General features: G+C 41.2%; 1 protein-coding gene and 1 long non-coding RNA gene across 2 annotated transcripts in view; one reads left to right on the top strand and one right to left on the bottom strand.

Annotated features, from left to right (window-relative positions):
- The window catches only part of LOC113029811 (uncharacterized), a 61,934-nt gene that overhangs the window by 18,948 nt on the left and 22,701 nt on the right, over positions 1–20,285 (top strand). The gene's annotated exons all lie outside the window — the stretch shown is intronic.
- On the bottom strand, positions 9,546–17,062 carry htr5ab (5-hydroxytryptamine (serotonin) receptor 5A, genome duplicate b). The gene is made up of 3 exons (XM_026179776.2): positions 16,621–17,062; positions 12,499–13,273; positions 9,546–10,310 (listed from the first exon to the last, which is right to left on the bottom strand). Exons 2-3 carry the CDS (start codon positions 13,204–13,206, stop codon positions 9,978–9,980), a joined length of 1,041 nt encoding a protein of 346 aa, XP_026035561.1. The 5' UTR covers positions 13,207–13,273; positions 16,621–17,062; the 3' UTR covers positions 9,546–9,977.

Raw genomic sequence — 20,285 nt, 5'->3', positions numbered from 1 at the left:
GTCACTTTGAATCTATTCAGTTTCATTTACATTTATATATAAGTATAGACCCTGGAGAGAGAGTGACTCCTCTATGATGCACTTGGCGACAGTCGGGAGGAAGAACTCCCTTTTCATCAGAGCAGAGAGCTCTATAAGGGTGCCATCAGAGGTTGAAGGAAAGAAGAAGAAAAATAAAGAGACCACCAATGACAAGCACAAAAAACACAAACTATGGGAGACAGTGGAGCAAGAAGTCATCTGACACTGACACATAATGAACTGTTGCATTGTTCCTTGTGTTCCAGCAGTCTGTTTGAGGAGACACCAAGACTGAAATCAACACGTTTCTTGCCATTTCTGACAGTAGCACAAAAAAAGCTTCTTTCCAGATAAACCTTTGTTGAGCTTTAGAGATTTTATTGAGCAATGAAAGATTATGTTCGAATCTGCCATTGCATTTGACACAATTTAGTTATAATGTGCTCCTTACTAAACAGCAGCAATATGCTAATTTAACATTTCCTTGGGCTGTGCGAACCTCTCAAAAACAGCCACAGCACAAATGGAAACTAAGAGGCAATCAGCTGTCCAGAAACACTTTCCACTGCAGGCCTTTCAGCAATGCACAATTTGTCGGACTAATGAAAATGCCACATAGATATTTCTGAATCTTGTGGATGTGGCTAAGGATAGACAAATGAATAAAATGGAGATGAAAATAGCGTTTGTGGAAAAGGAAATTATGCTGGATTCAGAAATGGGATTACCATTTATAAAACAAGGATGTACTGATGTTATTGCAGCTTGCATACTGGAAAAAAAAAATAAAGGAGGCAAATTTTACACATCGCTGTTTACATCAGTGGAGCTGAGGTAGAGCAGATAAACACTGTCAGAGAAAATTCAGGAACACTTCTTAAGTTAACTAAGGAAACTAAATTTACTCATTTAAGCTTATAACCTCATGCTGCACAGCGATAATTAAAATGAATCTTTAATCTTAGAAAAAAGGCTCCAGTTAAGCTTGTACAAATATATCTGTTCTGCAAAATACCATAGCAACAACCTGGGGAAAATGTTGCAGCTTCTAATGATGCTCATCTCTGTAAAAGACCATAAATATGTCTTCAGAGGGTTTCAAATGAAGGAATATGGTGTTTGGCGCCATGCAGTCAATTTCAATATGTGTCACTGTGCTATAAGCTCCCCTGAATATGAATGCATTGAAACAATGGAATGCAAAACAAAGGCTGTTTTCCCCTGGGGCTCGTGGTGCTAACATATGAGCTGTAATGCAGGCTCCGCTTGTTCCAGCAGAGGTTGGGTCAGCATGGCTCCTAATGCAGCACTGAATCCTTGTTAGAGTACACACCTGGGAGGATTTTCTCAGTAAAATCCTAAGCAAGTCACACACACATGCGCGCACACACACACAAAAGCCACTGGAGCTCCTGGTCACGCTGCTTCCACCCTTGTCCTGATCATCAGCCGTGGGTAATCAACCACAGTCTGTTCCTGTGCAATTGATCTCATTCATATTGTAATGCTTCTTCAAGGGAATTCAAAACGAGAAGCTCACACACTCAGTGCATATAATGTGAGTAATGATAAAAGCGCCAACATGCACATCATCAGACTTCAAAGAGGCGCCTGCAAACATCCTCTGAACTGATTGAGAGGGAGGGCAGAAGGAATGACAATACATTCTGTTCTTTACCAAAGTGCCACGCACTTGTGCCAAATGACGTCCCCCTCCTCCTTGATTCCAGTTTCAGAATGGCTCGCTTGCCAAGAGAAGTGCCTTCACTCAGGCTGTTTCTGGGATTGTTTTATAAAAAACTTTGCCAAGGATTTCAGCTCTGAATCAAACCCGAGTAGACTGCACAAAACACATGCTTGCAGAGGTGGAAATGTGCACAAATTCAGAAATGTAACCAGCAGATGGTTTCTGTTCTTCCTGTTTGTGTTTTATACAGGGAAATTGGAAGTGGCAAGTTAAAGGAGAGCAGACTTGTTGGGCATGTTTCAGGACTTTCTTGGTGAAGAAACAAACATTACCACATGCCTTTCTTTGACTTAGCACTATATAACCTACTGACTGGGAATCTTCACAGATATGTACTGAGCTTTCTTTGAGCCTTGGTGCCATAGCAACAGAGCATGAGGGCGTTTAGGTTTATCGTTTGTGAACTGATGAAGCGCTGAAGAATCAGGGAATCACCTGCTTCTGCCTTCGATCTCCTGCAGTGGAATGATTGAATATCAGCGACGCAACCACTCCTCATCTGTGTTTGTATGCATAAATATATATGTCTGGTGTCTGCCTCCCTGATGAACACACACTGAGACTCCCCACATCTTGCCATTTACCCACTCTGAGCAATCACCCCCCTGAATTAGTCTGGTAGTGAGTTCAAGCAATCTCGAAATAACAACACCACCTGCCTAATCTCATCGGGAGCCAGCATTTAGACTCATCAGCCTGTAAAATGTCTCTTTTACATTCAAGTCCTCTCAAAGGTCTCTCTATCTCCATGTATGCATCGGTTGAACCAAGCCCAGTCGGGTGTTAAATTAAAATGCAGACAACCAAACAACACAAAATGTATACAGCTATATTTTTTTTTGTTCTTTTTATTCCACCTCAGCTCAATTAAAAAAAATCATCTTATTGCCGTGATGCTACATGAAAAGGAGGTTTTGAAAGAACTGAAGTTGGCTCATAATGGAGGACATTATGAGAAGAGGATGCAGTACCACTTAAAAAGACTTAGCAGAACAATGAAGAGAAGGAAGTAAAAATATTTAAATGTCACAGTCTTGTCAAAACTCATCAGTGGCACTGTAGCTCGGCAGTATCTGCTTTATAGTGTATTAACTATTCATGGCCTTGCAGAGATTGTTATTATTGTGTATGAGTGAAAGAGGTCAGAGACAAAAAGAAGCCCCAAAAATCCATCAGTTCTTAGTCGGAGATGACGTTGAGGACATTACTTGTGTTTAGACAAAAGACAGATGAGTCAGTGCACAAGATTTCTTGGCAGCGTTTTCTTTCAGGTTCCTAATCTTTTCCCTTTAAGTCTTTACCAAAGCATTTTACATTCACATCCCATATACTTGACAATAAAATACCAGCTTCATTAAAACTGTTTAAAACATAGGGCGCACTTTATTGTTAAAGTGATGCCAGCATGTTGGCTGGTTGGGCAGCCACGGCAGTACAGCCAGAAATGTTTAAATATTCATTAGACAGTTTATCCTGAAATTTTGTGCATAAATTATGTAACTTTGGTATCCTTGGTAACGTAGTTGCTTGAATGAATGAGTTGCATGTTTTGTTACCCGCATATAGTCTCATTCTACAGATTGCATGTAAATCATCGCAGTGATACCATCACATCCTAATGGTATCACAGCCATCTTATCTTTATGCATCACATGGCCAACAAGAGCAAGATGATGCTTGAGGATGATGCTTGAGATCTTCAGGCCATGACAGAGGTGCATGTAGGTGGTTTAGGGTGGCACGAAGCATGCGAGTGCAGGCTCTATCCAATTTGTTGTTCTCAAATTTGGTCAGGGCCCATGATTCATACCTAAAGAGCACCACGAGACTTGAACACTAAGTTTGGCAAGGGCACGAAAAGCTCCCCAAACTTGACTAATTCAGCAGTTGAAGGCACAGGCAGTGTAGCCATCTACAGGTTTGACTGGAGTAGAACCGGGCAGTGAATACCAGGCAAAAATTGTATTAGCAGTCCTGTTTTCACTTTTGTACATTTCTGTGTTTGTATTATTTATTTTTGCCTCCCCAGTGGTGGCAGACATGCCGAGATACTTTATTTTTCCTGTCTGTCCCACATCCCACGTCCCACCATTTCTCCATCCCTGGTGAGCACAATACCTTCTGCAAAAAAGACTTTTTCTATTATTCACTGGCACAACTCAAGGACAGAAGGGAAGATTGTGACAATATTTCATATTTACTGACTTGAGTGCTCATCTGGAAACTGTACACAGATTTGTGTTCTATCATAATCATTTTTACTGGTCAGACATAAACACACTTAATTTGTTTGATTTAATGTCTTTTGAGTATTTGCAACATACTCAGCTTACTGTGTAAGCCTGGCAGATATTGATATAAAGTGCAACTTGACTGCTTGGCAATGTAATATAACCACGAGATGATGCTTTTTTCCTGCCTTTGGGGTCAAATTTTCATAGAAATTTGTGCTGTCAAATAAACAAAATCTACAAACCCATAATTATTAATTTATACCGCTGAGTTTTTCATATTGCATCAAAAGCTGATTAAAAATTCCTTAACATTTTTTTTTCTTTTTGGTCCAACACCGTGCATCACCAGAGTTCATGTAATGGAATATAAAAAAAGAAAACAAAGAAAGCTTAAAAAAAAAAATGTAAAAAATGCAGTAAGCAGTGTCCATCCCTTTTGTGGCTTGAGGCGAAAAAAGATTTATCAGCTTGTACCTCCTCTGGAGTATTTCAGAATTTCCAATTTCTTCATTCTCCCACAGTCACTTCTGTTTTTGCCCCCAGAACCTGAATTAAAAGCAAGCAAAAGGGTGAAGCGGAGGGCGAGAAAGCGAATGTGATGTCATCCCGGTCACACATACGTACATGTGCTCTCTCCCTCCCTCACCAGGATTTTCTTCTCCGCAGTCCTGCTGTGCAGTTTCCATTTGGATGAAACTGACCTGCCACGAGATAACAAGTGGAACAAAAACACAGTCACAGAGTCAACTTTGCCTCAGAAAAGAAGAGACTGAGTCCAATTTGTTGTTGAGATAAGAGAGTCATGGCAGTATAGGACATCTCGTCCTATCTGGTCACTCTACGCTGCGAGCCACACCACATGCAGTTCACCCATTACCTCAGGTCTGGTCTATTGTTACCTTAGGCTGTGGTGGCAAACTAGGGACAAGCTTCTTTACTGGTAGACACATATATTACAGTGGAAATAGCAAATTTGAAAAAAAAAAAAGCTCTAAAAGCTTGCACATATACATAAAATAGCTGTAATATAATAAATAGGTGTTGGTTGCAAGCTCCAACCATTTTTCCATATAATTTTATATATATATATATTGCTTTGCTGTGGTTGGAGAGTACATTTAATCACTGTCCACGTGTCACGAAGGGGCTTGCTGCAACTATTACTGCAAAATTCAGTAGCTAAAGCACAGGTTTGCCTTGCCAGAGGTTCTAATCCTAAGTCAGTTTAGGCAGGCCACATTTTCATGTATGCTGTCTTCCTTGGACACGGATGAATATGCTCCTTTGAACAGCAGCAGGCTCTCTGCTGGCGCTCAAATATGCATGCTGGCAGTGGCTCCATAGAGAGTTAAAGACATGCCAGTGCCTGTTTTATAAAATGACCCCAATGGCTTGGCAATGATTGAATTCTTACCAAAACTAAAATGCTGCAAAATTCTTTCTTAATGATATTTTCTTTTCCCCAGCTCGCTTTATGCATTATTCCAGGCAAGTGCATGCCAACAGTTAACAAATACCTAGCAGTGTGCCTCGTGGCTCAGCCTCTACAGCTGTTACTTTCATAAATTAAACAGAAGTTGTGAACTTGACTTGCTTTATCTCAAACGGAGTGTTTGTTTGTTTATTGTTAATTTTATCATCCAAGACTTGTGTGCAGCAGAGCATGCGCATATGAAAAAAAGGCTGACACGGTTGAACATGAAGGTTTGTTTTTTTTAATTCTTTTTCTGAATAGGACACACGGAACAGATGGTAAACAGGGCCACTTTGCATTTCCTGAGCTGGGTCATAACACACACAAAGAAAAGAAAAAGGAGGGGTGAAGAATCTAGAGAGCACTTTTATTGATTAGCATGAAGTTAATCGATGAAAGAATCCCAAAGGATGATATTTACCAAAGAATATCACAACGAATGTAATAACAATCAGCATTTTTCTTCATGCATTTTCTTTATTCATCACAAAATATTGTCAGCTGTTTTTTTTTTTTGCACTTTATCATCTTACCACATCAGATTAAACAGGGTAAAAAAGTGAACATTTTATGGCAATGGTGCAAGAAACCTTAAAGATGTTCTCCAGTACTGTGCAAAAGTCTTCAGCCACCCTTATTTCTTTATATTTTGCTTCCAAGGAGATAGACGTTGCTGCAGTTTTTTAAAGTGGTCTTGCGAATAACTGAGATAGTTCTCCAGGCTATCTGAAGATCTTTCAAAGTTTTTTCTTTGGCCATTGGCTGTTTTTTCACTCATGTTCAGTTCAGTCCAGTGCAAGTTTCAGAAGAATGTGTTTTGTTTGTTTGCTTTTCATCAAGCCACTGAACACTGACCTATGAATAATTCAAGCATAAAAAAGGCACCTAGCTCAAGGGAAGAACCAGTGTTGTATCTACAGATAGCAGACGAATTAGCAAAGAACCAAATTTAAAAGGTGTCTTTAGGCACTTTGTTACTAGCAGCCTGTTGCAAAAACTGTCAATCATGTTTCCTTTTCTTTTGCTGAATCCATGAATTATGCCCAAAATAACAGTCTGACAGGTAGAAAATAGTATTTTTGCACAAATGATGTGATTCTTAGCTGAAACCTTGGCAGATATTGGTGTATATACAGTGTGCTTTGTGTCCTTAAACAATTTGAGGAAACTGACAAAGTGGAGGACTAAATAAGTGTCAGGCCTAAAAAAAATATTGAAAGCAGATGAACAGTATGTTAAAGTCATGCTGTTAAGAAATAAGGAACAAATCCAGCAAAGACCTGACCCGAGAGATGCATCTGGCCCTTCAGTGAATCCATCTACTCTTCACTGAAATGATCTTAGCGGAAGTGTGGCTAACAAGAAGCCATTCTTAAGGAAGGGAAACAGGGGGAAAAGGTTCAGGTCTGCCATAGTGCACCAGAACTGGACTGAAAATCAGTGGCAGCAGGTTTTAGTAATGATTCAGATTTGAAATTTTTGGTTCAAGTTATCTTCAGAGGTCAGGAGAAATGTACAATGATGAGCATCTACAGCCATCTGTAAAACTGTGGAGGAGCTGTCATGGCTTAGTGCTTGATTTCAGTCAGTGTTGTTGTCGATCCAGACCAAACTGGTGGAATTATGAAAACGGAAAATATTTTGAGCCACGATGCATAATTATCTGGACAATGTCTGGCTTCTTTCAGCACGACAATGATCTCAAACATTAAAGCTCTTTGGAGCAACTGTTGTGGTGATTTGATACAGAAATACAATTGAATTGAACTGAAACACACTGACAGTGCAGTATAACTCAGACAGAAAAACACAAAGAGGAACACGGATCATTGATCCGTGTTCCTCTGGTCATTGATCGATCTCCACAGACCTCAGCATTACTGAAGCAGCGTGGGATCATCTTGAGGAAATATAGAAGACAAGGTAGCCAACATCTAAAAAAGAGCTTTCAGGAAACCTGGAAAACTATTCCTGAAGAAATGAAAAGTTTCCCAAGAGAGTTCAGGTTGTGCATTCAAGCCAAATATTGACTTTCAAGATCATTAGAATTAACTCAGATTTCGCATTAAATACTGTATTTTCATTTATGTTTGCACATCTCAATAATTCACTGCACCTATTTCTGACATTTCCTAACAAATTCTTTTAAAAAACTGTGGGGCAGCTGAAGAATTTGCATAATACTGTAGGGCATTTTGTTTTGTTTTTTTGTATTGAAAATCCATTTCTCATATTTGATTCCTCACAACACAGTCTATTTCACAAAAAGTAAAGGTTCATTAACCGATTCCACAGTGGGGAATGATTATGTAGAAAGTAATTTATGCAGGAAAACAGGGGAGTGATACAAAAAGATCTAAAAATGGAAAACACTAAAATCAGCTCTATCATCTCTGTGTTTTGTGTCTGTTTTTTTTGAGCTGTTCATGGACGTTGGTCACTTGACAGGTTTTCTTACTCCTGTAACCCTTATACTACAGTATAATCAAGTTTAACGCCCCTATTTTTATAGCTCAATTCAATTCCGACTGACGTGTTGGAATCTATTATTGTGATAATGCTTTGAGCGGCTTTGCAACAGTCAAAAGATCTTTTGTATCCATCTGTTATTGGAATAGGAGTAAGATGTGATCATTTGTGGCTGCAGCTTCTCAACAAAGGATTTATTCAAACAAATGAAAATAATGTCTTGTGTGGCTATTTTTCTCCGCTTTCATTAAACCCTCACTAGTGTGTAGACAAAGTGCAAGAAATATTAGTGTGTAGCTCGTCAGCACTAGAGGACAGAATGCACATTTATCAGCAAGCATGTCTGAATGAATTTTATGTGATACCACAGCGTGTATCTAGCTAAAAGGTAGACGGTTTTTCAACAGTTTTCCTAGAGGGTTGTGTACTACAACCCATCTTTTCTATAATTAGATAAAATCCTTTGCTTGAGATGTTACTGACGATGAGTATTTTGATGTGTTACAGCACAAATTCCCCAGCTGGTTCTCAATTTATCATTTATGAAGTTCAGCTCGCTCAGCTCTACCCGACTTTTCTGAAATTTTATTCCAGCTCTACTTTTTAATCTCAGCAGGCTCACACATGATGAAATTGTTGACAAGCACGTTAACACGCATTTCTCGTTAACAAGCTTGAAATGAGCGAGGCGGGAGAAAGCTAACATGTAGACAGCGCCGTACCTGCTGCTGCCGCCGCAGCACAACCAATTTATTTTCCTTCTTGCGGACATATTAGCTCAGTCCAGCTGTGAGGTTACTTTCTCTAATAGACAGACCAAAAAAAACTGAAAGACTTTTCTTTCTTTTTTCTTACAAACACAGTTTCTGGTTATCATTATAGACTACATAAAAATAGATGGGACCTCTGGGTTTTTATGGCTAATTTATGCTCGCCAGATTGGTCTCTTTGCACAAAAAGAGTGATGCTGCTACAGCTCCTTACCATCTATGGACCCAGTATGCTCGCCGTAACCTTTAGTGTTTTTCCATTGCCGCAAAATCGTCATATGGCAAGCGTAAACGGATGCGGGTGTGCGATTTCTGTCAGTACACAAAGCGACCAATTTGGCAGGTATAATTGGGCCCTTATATAAGTGCTGAGGGCACAAGTACTCGCCACAGTGTCCTCCTGAACAACAGGTGTCGGCCTTCAGAGAGAACCTCCACTGCAGTGCTGGTATAAGAGGAGATGTCAAAACCAGAAGCAAAGAAGCCTCCCTCTGTAAAATCTGTGAATCGCCAAGCTTCTGTACTTATATATCATTAAAATGCTGCTAAAAGATTGATTTGTGTCTTGACCCTGGCTGCGGCACCTGGTTAGAAAAACCCAGAGGTACTCGAACAGCTGAAACAACACCAAAGGGTGAGCCAGCACTGATGATGACACTTTTGGCCCATGGTGCCATTCGTGGCTGTGAGAACTGTGTCTAAATGCGCTCTCATAGTGTTTGAATTCCTTAAACCTGCATCTTTCCTACTGGCCAGCAGCGAACAACTTCTCTGGTTGTGGCAAGTAGTCAGACTGTACAGCACTCCATGAGAACCCACCCACCCCCACCCAATGTACACTTGAGATACAGGCTCAGTAAACATTTGGCTACTGAGTTCTTGGTCTCTAATGCTATTTTTAAATCCTCTCCAAAGCAGCATGGTGTTCATTTTGAAAATTGTGGTCCCATTTATAGCAAAAATAGACAATAATGCTGGGTACGGTTTTGGGCACTGCTTGCATAGCGTCCTGGGGTTCAGGAGTCCCATCCAACACTTCTGCCACTTCTGGTTTCCAAAAACCATACTTGCAGTCACCAAAACACTGAACTCCCGGCTTCAAAACATTAGTCTACAGCCCATTATGGTGACTGTTATATACAGTGTTAGGCTACCGTCCACCTGATAGTGATGGAGTAGCCGACACAGATTCGTCATGAGAAGTAGGCTAACACTGTGGAGCAGATGCTGGTGTAGCGTGTCGGCCAAGCTTGCAGAACGGCTTATCGCTGCCTGGAAAAGAGGTTCCTCAGGGCATTGTTGTAGTTCTTATTAAATGCGGTGTATATAAGTGGGTTAAAGAAGGAGTTGGAGTAGCCCAGCCACAAGAAGATGCTCTTCCAGATAGGTGGGATGTCGCAGGAACACAGCGGGACGATGAGCTCGGTGATGAAGAAGGGGATCCAGCAGAGCACAAACACGCCAATCAGAATGCCTACCATCAGCGCAGCCTTCTTCTCCTTCTGCTCGCGCCACGTGTCCCCGTCTGTCTGGAAGGTCACGGTGGCGTGGCGCACAGTAAACACCATCTGGGGCTGCTGTGTCTCCTCCTTTACCTAGGAGACAGCCAATCAGGAAATAAATCACTTAACCCATCGAATTATTAATCAATCTGGGAAATCTGATTAGCTCTTAAATAAGCAAAGCAATGTCTTCTACAATGCAGGTCAGAGATAAGCAAATGTGGAAGTGAAAATGTTGAGGCTGCTCAGCAGAAGATGGATATTAGGCTGGTGGGGAAATGATGTGTGGATCAGCTGGTTGATCAACAAGCCAAAGCTTATTCTTTCATTCCACGCGCGCACACACACACACACACACACACTGAGAATCTAAAGCCAGAGCTGTGTTTTAATCTGCAGTTTCCAGAAGCCCATTTTCTCCATTTTGCAAACACAAGCACAGCCAGGAAGAGAAATGTCAACATTTATCCTCTGACTTTCTCCTCTCTTACTGTCGCCTGGTGGATCTCAAGGCCGACGTTATTTCTTGTTCATCCGGTTAAGTTCAGGTCGCAGCATTTATAAAGACAAACTATCTGTCGAAATGTGTTGGAAGAAAAGCAGAAAGGACAACAGTCTACACTGTTGTGTCCTGTACAACATTTAAGCAAGAACCTGCACTCCGGTACAGGAACTTTTACTCTCTGGAGTAAATTTAGTTGAATCAATACAGGTCACTGTACAATATAACGGATGAGATAGACGAAGCAAATCCTTTTACAGCAGAGGCCAGGAGTTAAAAGCATATTGCCGCTGGCATGGGGGCTTATAATTTAAGAAATGGTTCAATATAATAGTAAAAGATGCAGCTGCTAAAATGGGCACTTATATAACTGCAAGTATGCCTTTATATACAGCAGGTGAATGAGTCTAAGATGTGTAAAAAGTTCACGTTTTTAAGCGTTTAATCCAATGATTAATCCTTAGGTAAGTTTAAGCGATTGCATGAGGTAAATATCAGCGTATTAGTTTAGAATCTGTTTCGTGAGTGCACAGGGACAAGAAGCTGGCTTACAGCTAATGTTTGTGCAGTTATTTTATGTTTGGGCTAAAATATAAAATGCTGTCAACACAGTTTGACAGTAAATTTTTACTGAAAGCTTGAACACAGTCCAAAAGACTGATGCATTAGGATTTGTGGAGTCATTCAAGCCATTTTCTTGAGGCTTTTGGCATTCTCAAGTTATCTGTGCAACTAGGTCAGGAATCTTACCTCAGTGAACTCTATTTCTGGTGCATTGTGTGTTTATGTATGTGTGTGAGTGGGTGTTTTTAATGGATCAGTGTAGGAAGTTTATTATCTTGGATGCTGATGCCACTTGCTCACATCATACATCGGTGCAGGCACACTGGAGGGCTCGGTGTATGCTTGGAAATGATTAGAGCAAACTTTGACGAAATACTGAGCGACATAAAACGTAACCAGTGGTGGATATGTCTGTGGAAAACAAAAATCACAAATTAAACATATTCCGCGTTGTATAATTGCTATAGCTGGATGAATGATTGTCTGTGTAATGAAACTTGACACGAATGTTCATCAAAGCAATAACAGATGTGGATAATTTACTGGGTGATCGGCCCACCTTGACCAAGAGTTAATAATTTTGTCACGCTTGCATAACAAATGTGTATCTTGAGGAATTGGGAAAATTATGGACATTAAATAAATGAAATTAATAAATGAGATAAATAAAATCCCAACACTTTGCATTTTTTTGTTTTTGTTTTTACTTCTGTGGCTGCTTGCTAAAGCCTGAGAATCCCTGGATGCTAAATGACTTTATAAGTAGCCTTTCATAGTTTAAGGAAAAGGATTGTTTTTGTAAGACTGTAAAAGTAGCGTAATCTATCACTGATGTGTTGTAAACCCAAGTGAAAAGAAAACTTCCCTGATTAAATGTTTGCTTAATGGAGAGACCTTTTGTATCTGCTGATTATAATAACACCAAAGCCAGATGCATGTTTCATGAAAGATGCCGGAGGTAGTATTTATAGTTTTCTACCTTCTTCCTACGCACATTAACAGTCTGATGGTGATGAGCAGGATGGCTTTATGCTCACACACCGGATACTTATGTTTCCCTGATCACATCAGAGTAATTTATCAGCCAATATAAAAAATAACCGCACAGCAATCCATATTTGCAGGTCAGAGGCAATAGCTGGTTGATGAAGGAAAGGGAGAGCGGTGATACTGTAACCTACGTGAGGAGTTATTATATAAAATTAAAGTAATTACCTCAGCCATGGGTGTGATTGTGTTGGACTTGCGGGAGCCAATCCGAAATTTGGCAGCCTTGTAGATCTTCCAATAAACAAAGAGAACCACACAAAGAGGGAGGTAAAACGCCCCAAAGGTGGAGAAAATGGTGTAGGAAGGCTCCTGGCTCACCTGGCACTTCATTCCCTCTGAGTAAGTCTCTCCCCAGCCGAAGAGCGGTGACAAGGAGATGATAGAGGACAGTAGCCAAGTGAGCGCTATCATCACATTGGAGATCTTTTTGCGTGTCTTGAGTGTGTACTGCAGGTGCCTGGTGATGGACCAGTAGCGGTCCAGCGCAATGGCCGTCACGTTCCAGATGCTGGCTGTACAGCAGAGCACGTCGAATGAGATCCACACCTGGCACAGGACCCGCCCCAGTTTCCACAGTCTGCCGTTCAGCTCGTGGACAAGGCTTAGGGGCATGACCAGAGCAGCCACCATCACATCTGAGATGGCCATCGAAGCCACCAGGTTGTGGGGCACTCGGTGAAACGTTCTCACCCTCAGGATGGTGACCAGCACCAGCAAGTTCCACACGAAGGTGGCCACCACCAGCATCGCCAGTAAAGTGAGAGTGAGAACGCTGAAGACAGAAAAGGGGCGGTAGATGTTTCCTCCGGAGTCATGGCCGTCCAAAGCTCCAGTGAAGTTGACTGTGAGCGTGCTGGTGTTAGGGTACGTCATGGTAGCTGCTCACAGCCCTGCAGCCAAAGACGATTCAGCGACAGCATCTGCAGACAGCTCATGCATTCTGCAGCAGGGTGAGAGCAAAAGACACAGATTTAAACCTTAACGGTGCCCTACACACTAAAGGTTAAAGATGCAGTGCTCAAATAATTAGTAGCTTTTACTTCTGGGTTTGCACGAGTGTGCAAATGCACCAGTCTGCACCTATGTGTCATTGACCAAAGAGGTAGTTCAGTGATTTGTTCACAATAGTAAAAGGCACTTGAGCTCCTCATTTCAGTTGTCGAGCAACCTGCCTACAACTTTCAAGTGCAATTTCATCTGCTGTTAAAAAGGCTCAAAAGTACTCGGGGACATCTCTGGTTCAGGAAAAGGCCATAAATATTCAGTTTTATCATCCCACTGCTGTCCTTTGATTTCCATCAGAGTGAGGCCTGTTGCACAATGGACAGTTTTAAGTGAAGTCTTTGTTGCAGACTCATTTGGGAAGATCTCATTTTTAATTGAGAGATCCCACCGTTAAGCATTGCGGAGCTGTGTGCTTTCTGTTGTCGCAGGAAGGGGAATCTGTTTCACTTTGAACGAGACTGTGTGGTTGAGAGACCCTCCGCATTACCATACAACTGTCTCAGTTTCAAGCTCGGAATGAAAAGATTTGACATGCCAGCTCTATCAATAGATTCACAGGAGAGGCTCGGCGAGCTGCTCTACACAATTTTCAACAGTGCAGAAACAATGAATCCTAAAACACCAGCCACTTCAACTCTGACAGCTGGCTGTTTGTAAAGTATTGATCTGTACAGCTCGCAACTACTGTAAACACTCTGAAGAGACCAACTCTCTCACCAGAGAAAAAGTTCGATAAATGGCCACATTACCAACAAACTTGAAAAATATACAAACACATTTGCCTAACATTAAAAATCTTTACTGGTTTGTTTATCCACAGGACTCTGGTATGATAGCCAATACACATCTGACTCACAGGAGCCTCATTTTTAGCAGCATCTCTCGGGGCAATAATGATTTCATGCATCGTGTTTTGGGACACATATTCAGACAAACCTAATTTAGCAATGTTAATTTTAGTCATTAATCGTGAGTCCTTATTTATACATTCACAGTTTAAATTACTCTTCCTGCTTTAGCATATTCCTATGACTTATTCTGTCTTTCGGGAATCCTCCCAAGCTTTTTAAAAGCACAGATCACAGTTTCTGAGCTTGACCCAGTGTACCGGAGCCATTTAAAGCAGATTTGTACCTGTGATGTGGAATATTGAATAAAAGCATTCATTTTGCATGGCTCTCCTTCTAGCTCGGGTTTTTTTTTTTTTTTTTTTTTTTTTTTACAAGGTCTTGAAGCAAAGTGTCGATAATGACCACAACTAATGCACATCATACTGCTGAAATAATTGGCTGTAACTGAGGTTTTTTTTTTATTAATTTCTTTTTAATTACAGAATTTAATGAGTAGGATGAAAGTTTTCTGGCTGTTTGGCTGCATTACTTTTGGCTATATTATGAAACAATCAATATGATAAATAAGCTAAAGTTTGCCCAAATTCTACCTTTTTTTCCCTGTAGTACAACCAACCAAGAAGGGCAACTAAAATAAACTCTGTGAAATGCTTCATTCATGCTTCTACACCCAAGGGACCGTGTCAGATTGAGTTACCTTTTATCAATCACTGGGCTTTATGAGTAAGGCCCGATGGGTAATAACAACACCGGCCACGTCTCTATCAGTTTCTATACATAAGTGACATGTGACACCGTCTCTTAGCATCACAATCCATCCCCTCTAATCAAAGGTTCCACCTCAAGCACACCAATGGGCTCTGTGCTCTCTCTTCTCCCCGCTCCTATTAACAAGCCTAATAGCCATGAAATTGGACAACTGTTATGAAAGGAAGAGGCAATCAAAACATGCGGCATTTGGCAAAGCAATGCTGCAGTTTCTCCAGGGACATCACAGGCCAGGTGTCTCAAAAGACGGCTGTCACTCACTCAAAGTCTGAGGCACATGGCAGAAAGAATAAAAAAGACAACAAATTGTATGTGTAAGCATATGGGAGAAGAGCGAAGAGTGAGACACTGGCAGAAAAGTCTAAGATGGCAAAATCAAAGCATGAGAGCTGAATAGATCTCGTTTTTAATGTTATTCCACACAGCTGTGTTGGGAAAATGTCAGTTCAGGTCAGATGTTGTCTTAATACTTGTGCCAGCTGGTTCACTGAGCATATTTGCTTGCCATCCTTTTGGGGATTTTACTTGAGAAAAGATCTGTCTGAGAAGATCTGTACACAGCGTACTTTGTGGTAGGAGGACCAAAGAGAAATGATATTTATAACCGTGACGAATTTTCATGATTCTGACAGACCTGCGAAAGATAATGCAGTTCAAATGAACAAATCTATCTGCATTTGAAATCTGTTTCTGAACTTCAGACTCTTTTGAAGGATAACCACACTGCAGCCAATACTGCAGCAATCAAGAAGCCATTCCTTTATTTGATTGGGGGCAGCAAAAATAGGAGAATGCCTTTTATACGTTTGCTATGATTGCTTTTTACTGTTGCACTTATTTCTGACCTCCTGCTGTAAAAGGGAAAGAGTTTTGCTTTCCCTTTATTTATGCTGCTTCTGATTATATGTGTTTTTTTTAATACTACTGCAATCAGCTTGCAATTTTAAACAATATATTCCCTGGATTACTCCAGAAACAGAGTTGGGTAAGAAAGGAATTTGTTTTGTTATTTTCATTTTCATCTTTGTGTCCAAAAGCACTTCCACAGCCTTTTGATTAAATCTGCAAGAGTGTGGATGACATACTCGTTGTGTTAAGCTCGCCACTCTGAAACTGTTGTATATTCATTTGTTATACAATTTTCCCCATGGGGAATCTCGGAGCTGACATTTGGAGGGGAGCTATGTAGATGTGTCCTCTGACTTGAGTGATAATAAAAGCGCAAGGCAGCATAAAGCAAACCTCTAAATCTCTTGTGCGTTCAGCACCTCTACCATGATTTCATACCAGTCTAATCTCTCTTTCTCTGTGGGTCTCCTGTTTTCCAAATCCTCGGATCACATGATCTTTACAACTCTTTATGTGGTTCTGTGAAATTTACGGCAATTTGACAAAAACAATCAAACTTTACCATTTTAATAGTCAGAAATCTCATCTCAGTGGAGATCACTTGTCCCGTGAGGTTTCCTATCTGCGCTCGTCTCTGCTTGCAGACGGTAATCAAGCCAAAGACACTTGTTACACACCACCTCACAAAACGCGTTCCCACTTTTGAACTCCAGTGTAAAAAGAAATTATAGCCCCGTTGCTTGTTAGAAAATAAGAAAGGGGGAAAAAAAACACTGGGCGGCCAATGATTCGTATCAATTCATTGTTAACTCACCCCGTTGCCAGATACGCGTCCAGCACAAGACCAGCTCTGCTCGCTCACCATCGTATTTCACTTTGCTGCTCTCTCAGAGGAGTGATTGAACCGCCTCGCTCAGTGCGGATGACAGCAGAAGCACACCTCGCACTGAGGATACAGAGGCGCTGGAATGAACCACACTGGTGGTCTGGAGGGGGAACTGAGTGCACTCAAATGATAAGCACTGGCTTTCCGGGCGTGCGAGAGACGTGCGCGCGCGCGTGTTTTTACGAGGGAAGCGCTTTATTTTGAGATGCGCGTGGTGCGCGAGGAGACGACGTCTCGGGCCCGTCAGAGTTTTCATCCTGCTCAGAAAACATTCCCTCTCGCTAATTAGTCTTACTCTGCAGGGATCAGATGTGGCTTGAGGAGACACGGCTCATGCTGCTTTATGATGGATGATATTCGTGCCACCACCACTCCCGTGGCATTTCCTCTAACCCACACCATCTTGATTAATCCATATTTCGCGGAATGTAATTCAGATCCAATTTGTGCGCAGGATCGCGGCTGTGTACAACTTGTAATCGAGTTTCTCTCGACTGGGCTTTGTGGAATACCCACTGGGAAACTTCATTTGTCCCGCGAAAATGGCCTGAGAAAATGATTAATTTAATTAAATCATCACAGTCAGCACCAGAACACTGCGAGGCTGTTTAGCCGGCCATCTGTCACTTAAGAGTCTATTGGTGATGCTTCCATTCGGATACAAAACAGCTTTTCTTCTTAATGGTGATTGCCTGCGAAAAAATAATAGAGCTGTAGGTGAACAGAGAAAGGTGCTCCCGTCAGATTTTATAATGTCAGGCTGTGAATGAGACTGACATCAAGCTATCGAGAAATACATTAGAAGTCGTCTGAGCAATGCCTTAGCTATAAAAAGACCAGCAGTCCCTACAGTGACTGATAATAGGTGTACCCATATAAAAATTGTGGTTTCAGCACCATGGTCAGCAACATCACCCCCACATTTATTTATTTATTTATTTATTTATTTATTTATTTATTTATAGAAAACAATATAGCATCATAAATAAATCCAGTTTGTTTCAGCACAAGATTCAGCATCTTACAGGTAACACTTACCTCCTCCTAATCCTTGGGATTAGCTTGAAAATGCTCGAGCAGAGTAAGTGTGGTCTATCACTAACCCTGAAATATGCAGCTGTTTACAGCCAGAGGGACTCTTGGAGTTTTTTTAAAAATTTATTTATTTGAAATCACACCATCTTCTGCTCAAGGAAAACATTTATGTGACTCTACTACGTCCCTGCCTCCTATCCAATCACCGCATCCTCCCCTCCCTCTCCTTCCTCCTTAACAGCCCCTTACAGGTGAGGCAGAAAATCAAATCAGCTTAGCGGTGGCTTCCGCAGTCACTGCTGAATAACCTGTTTTGCAAAATTGTATCTTGCTAATTATAGAGCTACGAATGCATTAATGCAGCCCACTTAAAGTGACACTGCAATGTGCTCCTCATTAGAACAGATGATATACTTGCACTTCCAGCTGTTTAGTTTCAAGCTGATGAAAATACACTGCAGTTAATAAAAACAGAGCGCCGGATGGGTCTCACATCATGCAGTGTAATCTGTTCTTCAGTTATTTTCATAACTGAACTGTGCTTTTGAGCGTGTCACTGGATGAACTACTGCATCCTGTTCTGAGCTGCTGTGATTCACCTTAAATGTAAACATCAAACTTCCTCCGCTCTCTGTTCCCTCTTATCTGAGGCAAAGGGTCCCCTTTTTTTTCTCTTTATTCTCCAGGCACTGTCCTGCAAATCACATCTCTGACCTTGTTACGCCAGACTGCACCCATCCCCATAAATAGCCAGTCATCAATTATTCCCATTACTACAAGAATTTTATGCTCCCAGTAACTATAACTTTAGGTTGTGGAAAACGGCCAGGGAGAAATTACGATATGGCCTTGGGACAGAGGCTTTGCTGTTAAATCACAGGCTGTGCCTGCGTGTCTGGTTTGCAGTTATTGTGCAGTGAATGATGGAATGGTATATACAGAATAGACATACAGATAGACATAGAATTTCATTTTAGAGCAACTTCCCTTTGCTATATGATCCTACAGAGTCACATGTGGGTCATTTATGTCAATGAATTATATATAATAAAAGTGGAACTGCTCAACTGAAGCAGTGAAATGATTTATTGAGCCTTTCAGAGGGTCATAAATGTAATATAGGAGTCCACGTCCCCAACCATCATATTAATAGCTATTCATTGGCTACTCAGTACTTTCGCATAATTTAACATGCTATAGAAAGGCGAATGTGCAGAATGTCCTTGCCTTTTGCACTGGGGGGGTTCAGCACACTTCCATAGGTGACACTAAATGATGTGACGGGCTAAATATACTGGTGAATGTAAAATACTAAACTTACACACCTGTACACTGTCAAGATTCAGTGCCAGCTCTCCTTGAAAGTTAAAGCTAAAGGTCTGCACTGTAACACCCACACCTAATTAAAGCATCTGTATGTCAGTAGCTGGCGAAGCAGGACTGGGTTCAGACAGGCAAGGTGTTCAGCTACGATGTGCTGAGGCGAGCAGCAAGGACCACTAGATGAAGGAAAGGAAGAAGTGATTCAATACATCAAGAAGATGAAGAAGTGGCAGTTCTCTATCGACAGGCTGTTGGCACAGCACACAGGGAGCAGAAATTGCTGCTCGTGAACAATGGTCCCAGCTTGTACTAAAAATACAGCCACGGTAAAACGAAAGTGCACGCTCCTCCTCTCAGGTTTTACATACCCAGATATGATAAAAAATAATAATAATAAAATCTGTAGGTGAGTACAACTTGGCAACACATGCCATATTACATAGTGCTATTGTTTATTTAACAAAATCCAAGCCAAAATTCAGAAGGAGCCCAAACCATCACCCCTCCACCACTGTGCTTTGCAGTTGGTATGAGGTGTTTGTGCTAATGTGCTGTGTTTAGTTTTTGCCACATGTGGTGAGCAAATATCTCCAGTTTGGTTGCATCCAGCAAGGTTAGCGGTTTGTTCCAGATTTGCTGCCACAGTCTTTTTAGGGAGAAGACACTTTATCCTGGCAGCTCTTTTAAACAAGTCATACTTCTTCAGTCTTTTTTCTAATTGTGATGTCATGAATTTTAACATATCAGCTGAGGTCTGTAGAGCCTGAGATGTAGCTCCTGGGTTTTGTTGACCAAGGTGCATCTCTTTTGCATTATGACAGCTGTGATAGACTCCGGCACCCCCGCAACTCTGAAATGGATAAGCAGAAGGAAATGGATGCGTGTCATAATACAGTCTGACCTTGTGATGAATTTGCTGGGATGTCCACTCCTGGGAAGATTGACAACTGTCTTGAATGGTTTCTACTTGTGAATAACCTTTCTGACTCTAGAAAGATGGACTTCAAATTGTTTGGGCATGGCATTGTAACCCTTCCTAGATTGATGAGCAGCATCAGTTGCTTCTTTAAGATCATAGCTGATGTCTTTCTTCCATGGCATCCATCCATCTTAATTTTTCTGAAAGCAGTAAGGGTGCACTTTGTTTTTCCACACACTGCATTTTGACTTAATTTGTGCTAAATAAATAATGACATGCTGTAACATTTAAAAGGTCGTATTTTTACACAGTTGTA

Source organism: Astatotilapia calliptera, chromosome 9 (assembly GCF_964374335.1).
Source record: "Astatotilapia calliptera chromosome 9, fAstCal68.1, whole genome shotgun sequence".
Lineage (NCBI taxonomy): Eukaryota > Metazoa > Chordata > Actinopteri > Cichliformes > Cichlidae > Astatotilapia > Astatotilapia calliptera.
The sequence above is the reverse complement of the archived record's forward strand: the minus strand, read 5'-3'. Positions and strand labels throughout refer to the sequence as shown.

Bases quoted from the DNA above. Each gene is read 5' to 3' on its own strand.
- htr5ab (XM_026179776.2), bottom strand. From the start codon at position 13,206: ATGACGTACCCTAACACCAGCACGCTCACAGTCAACTTCACTGGAGCT. The intron at 10,311-12,498 runs GTAATTACTTTA...GCTGTCTCCTAG, and splicing joins CAATCACACCCATGGCTGAG to GTAAAGGAGGAGACACAGCA.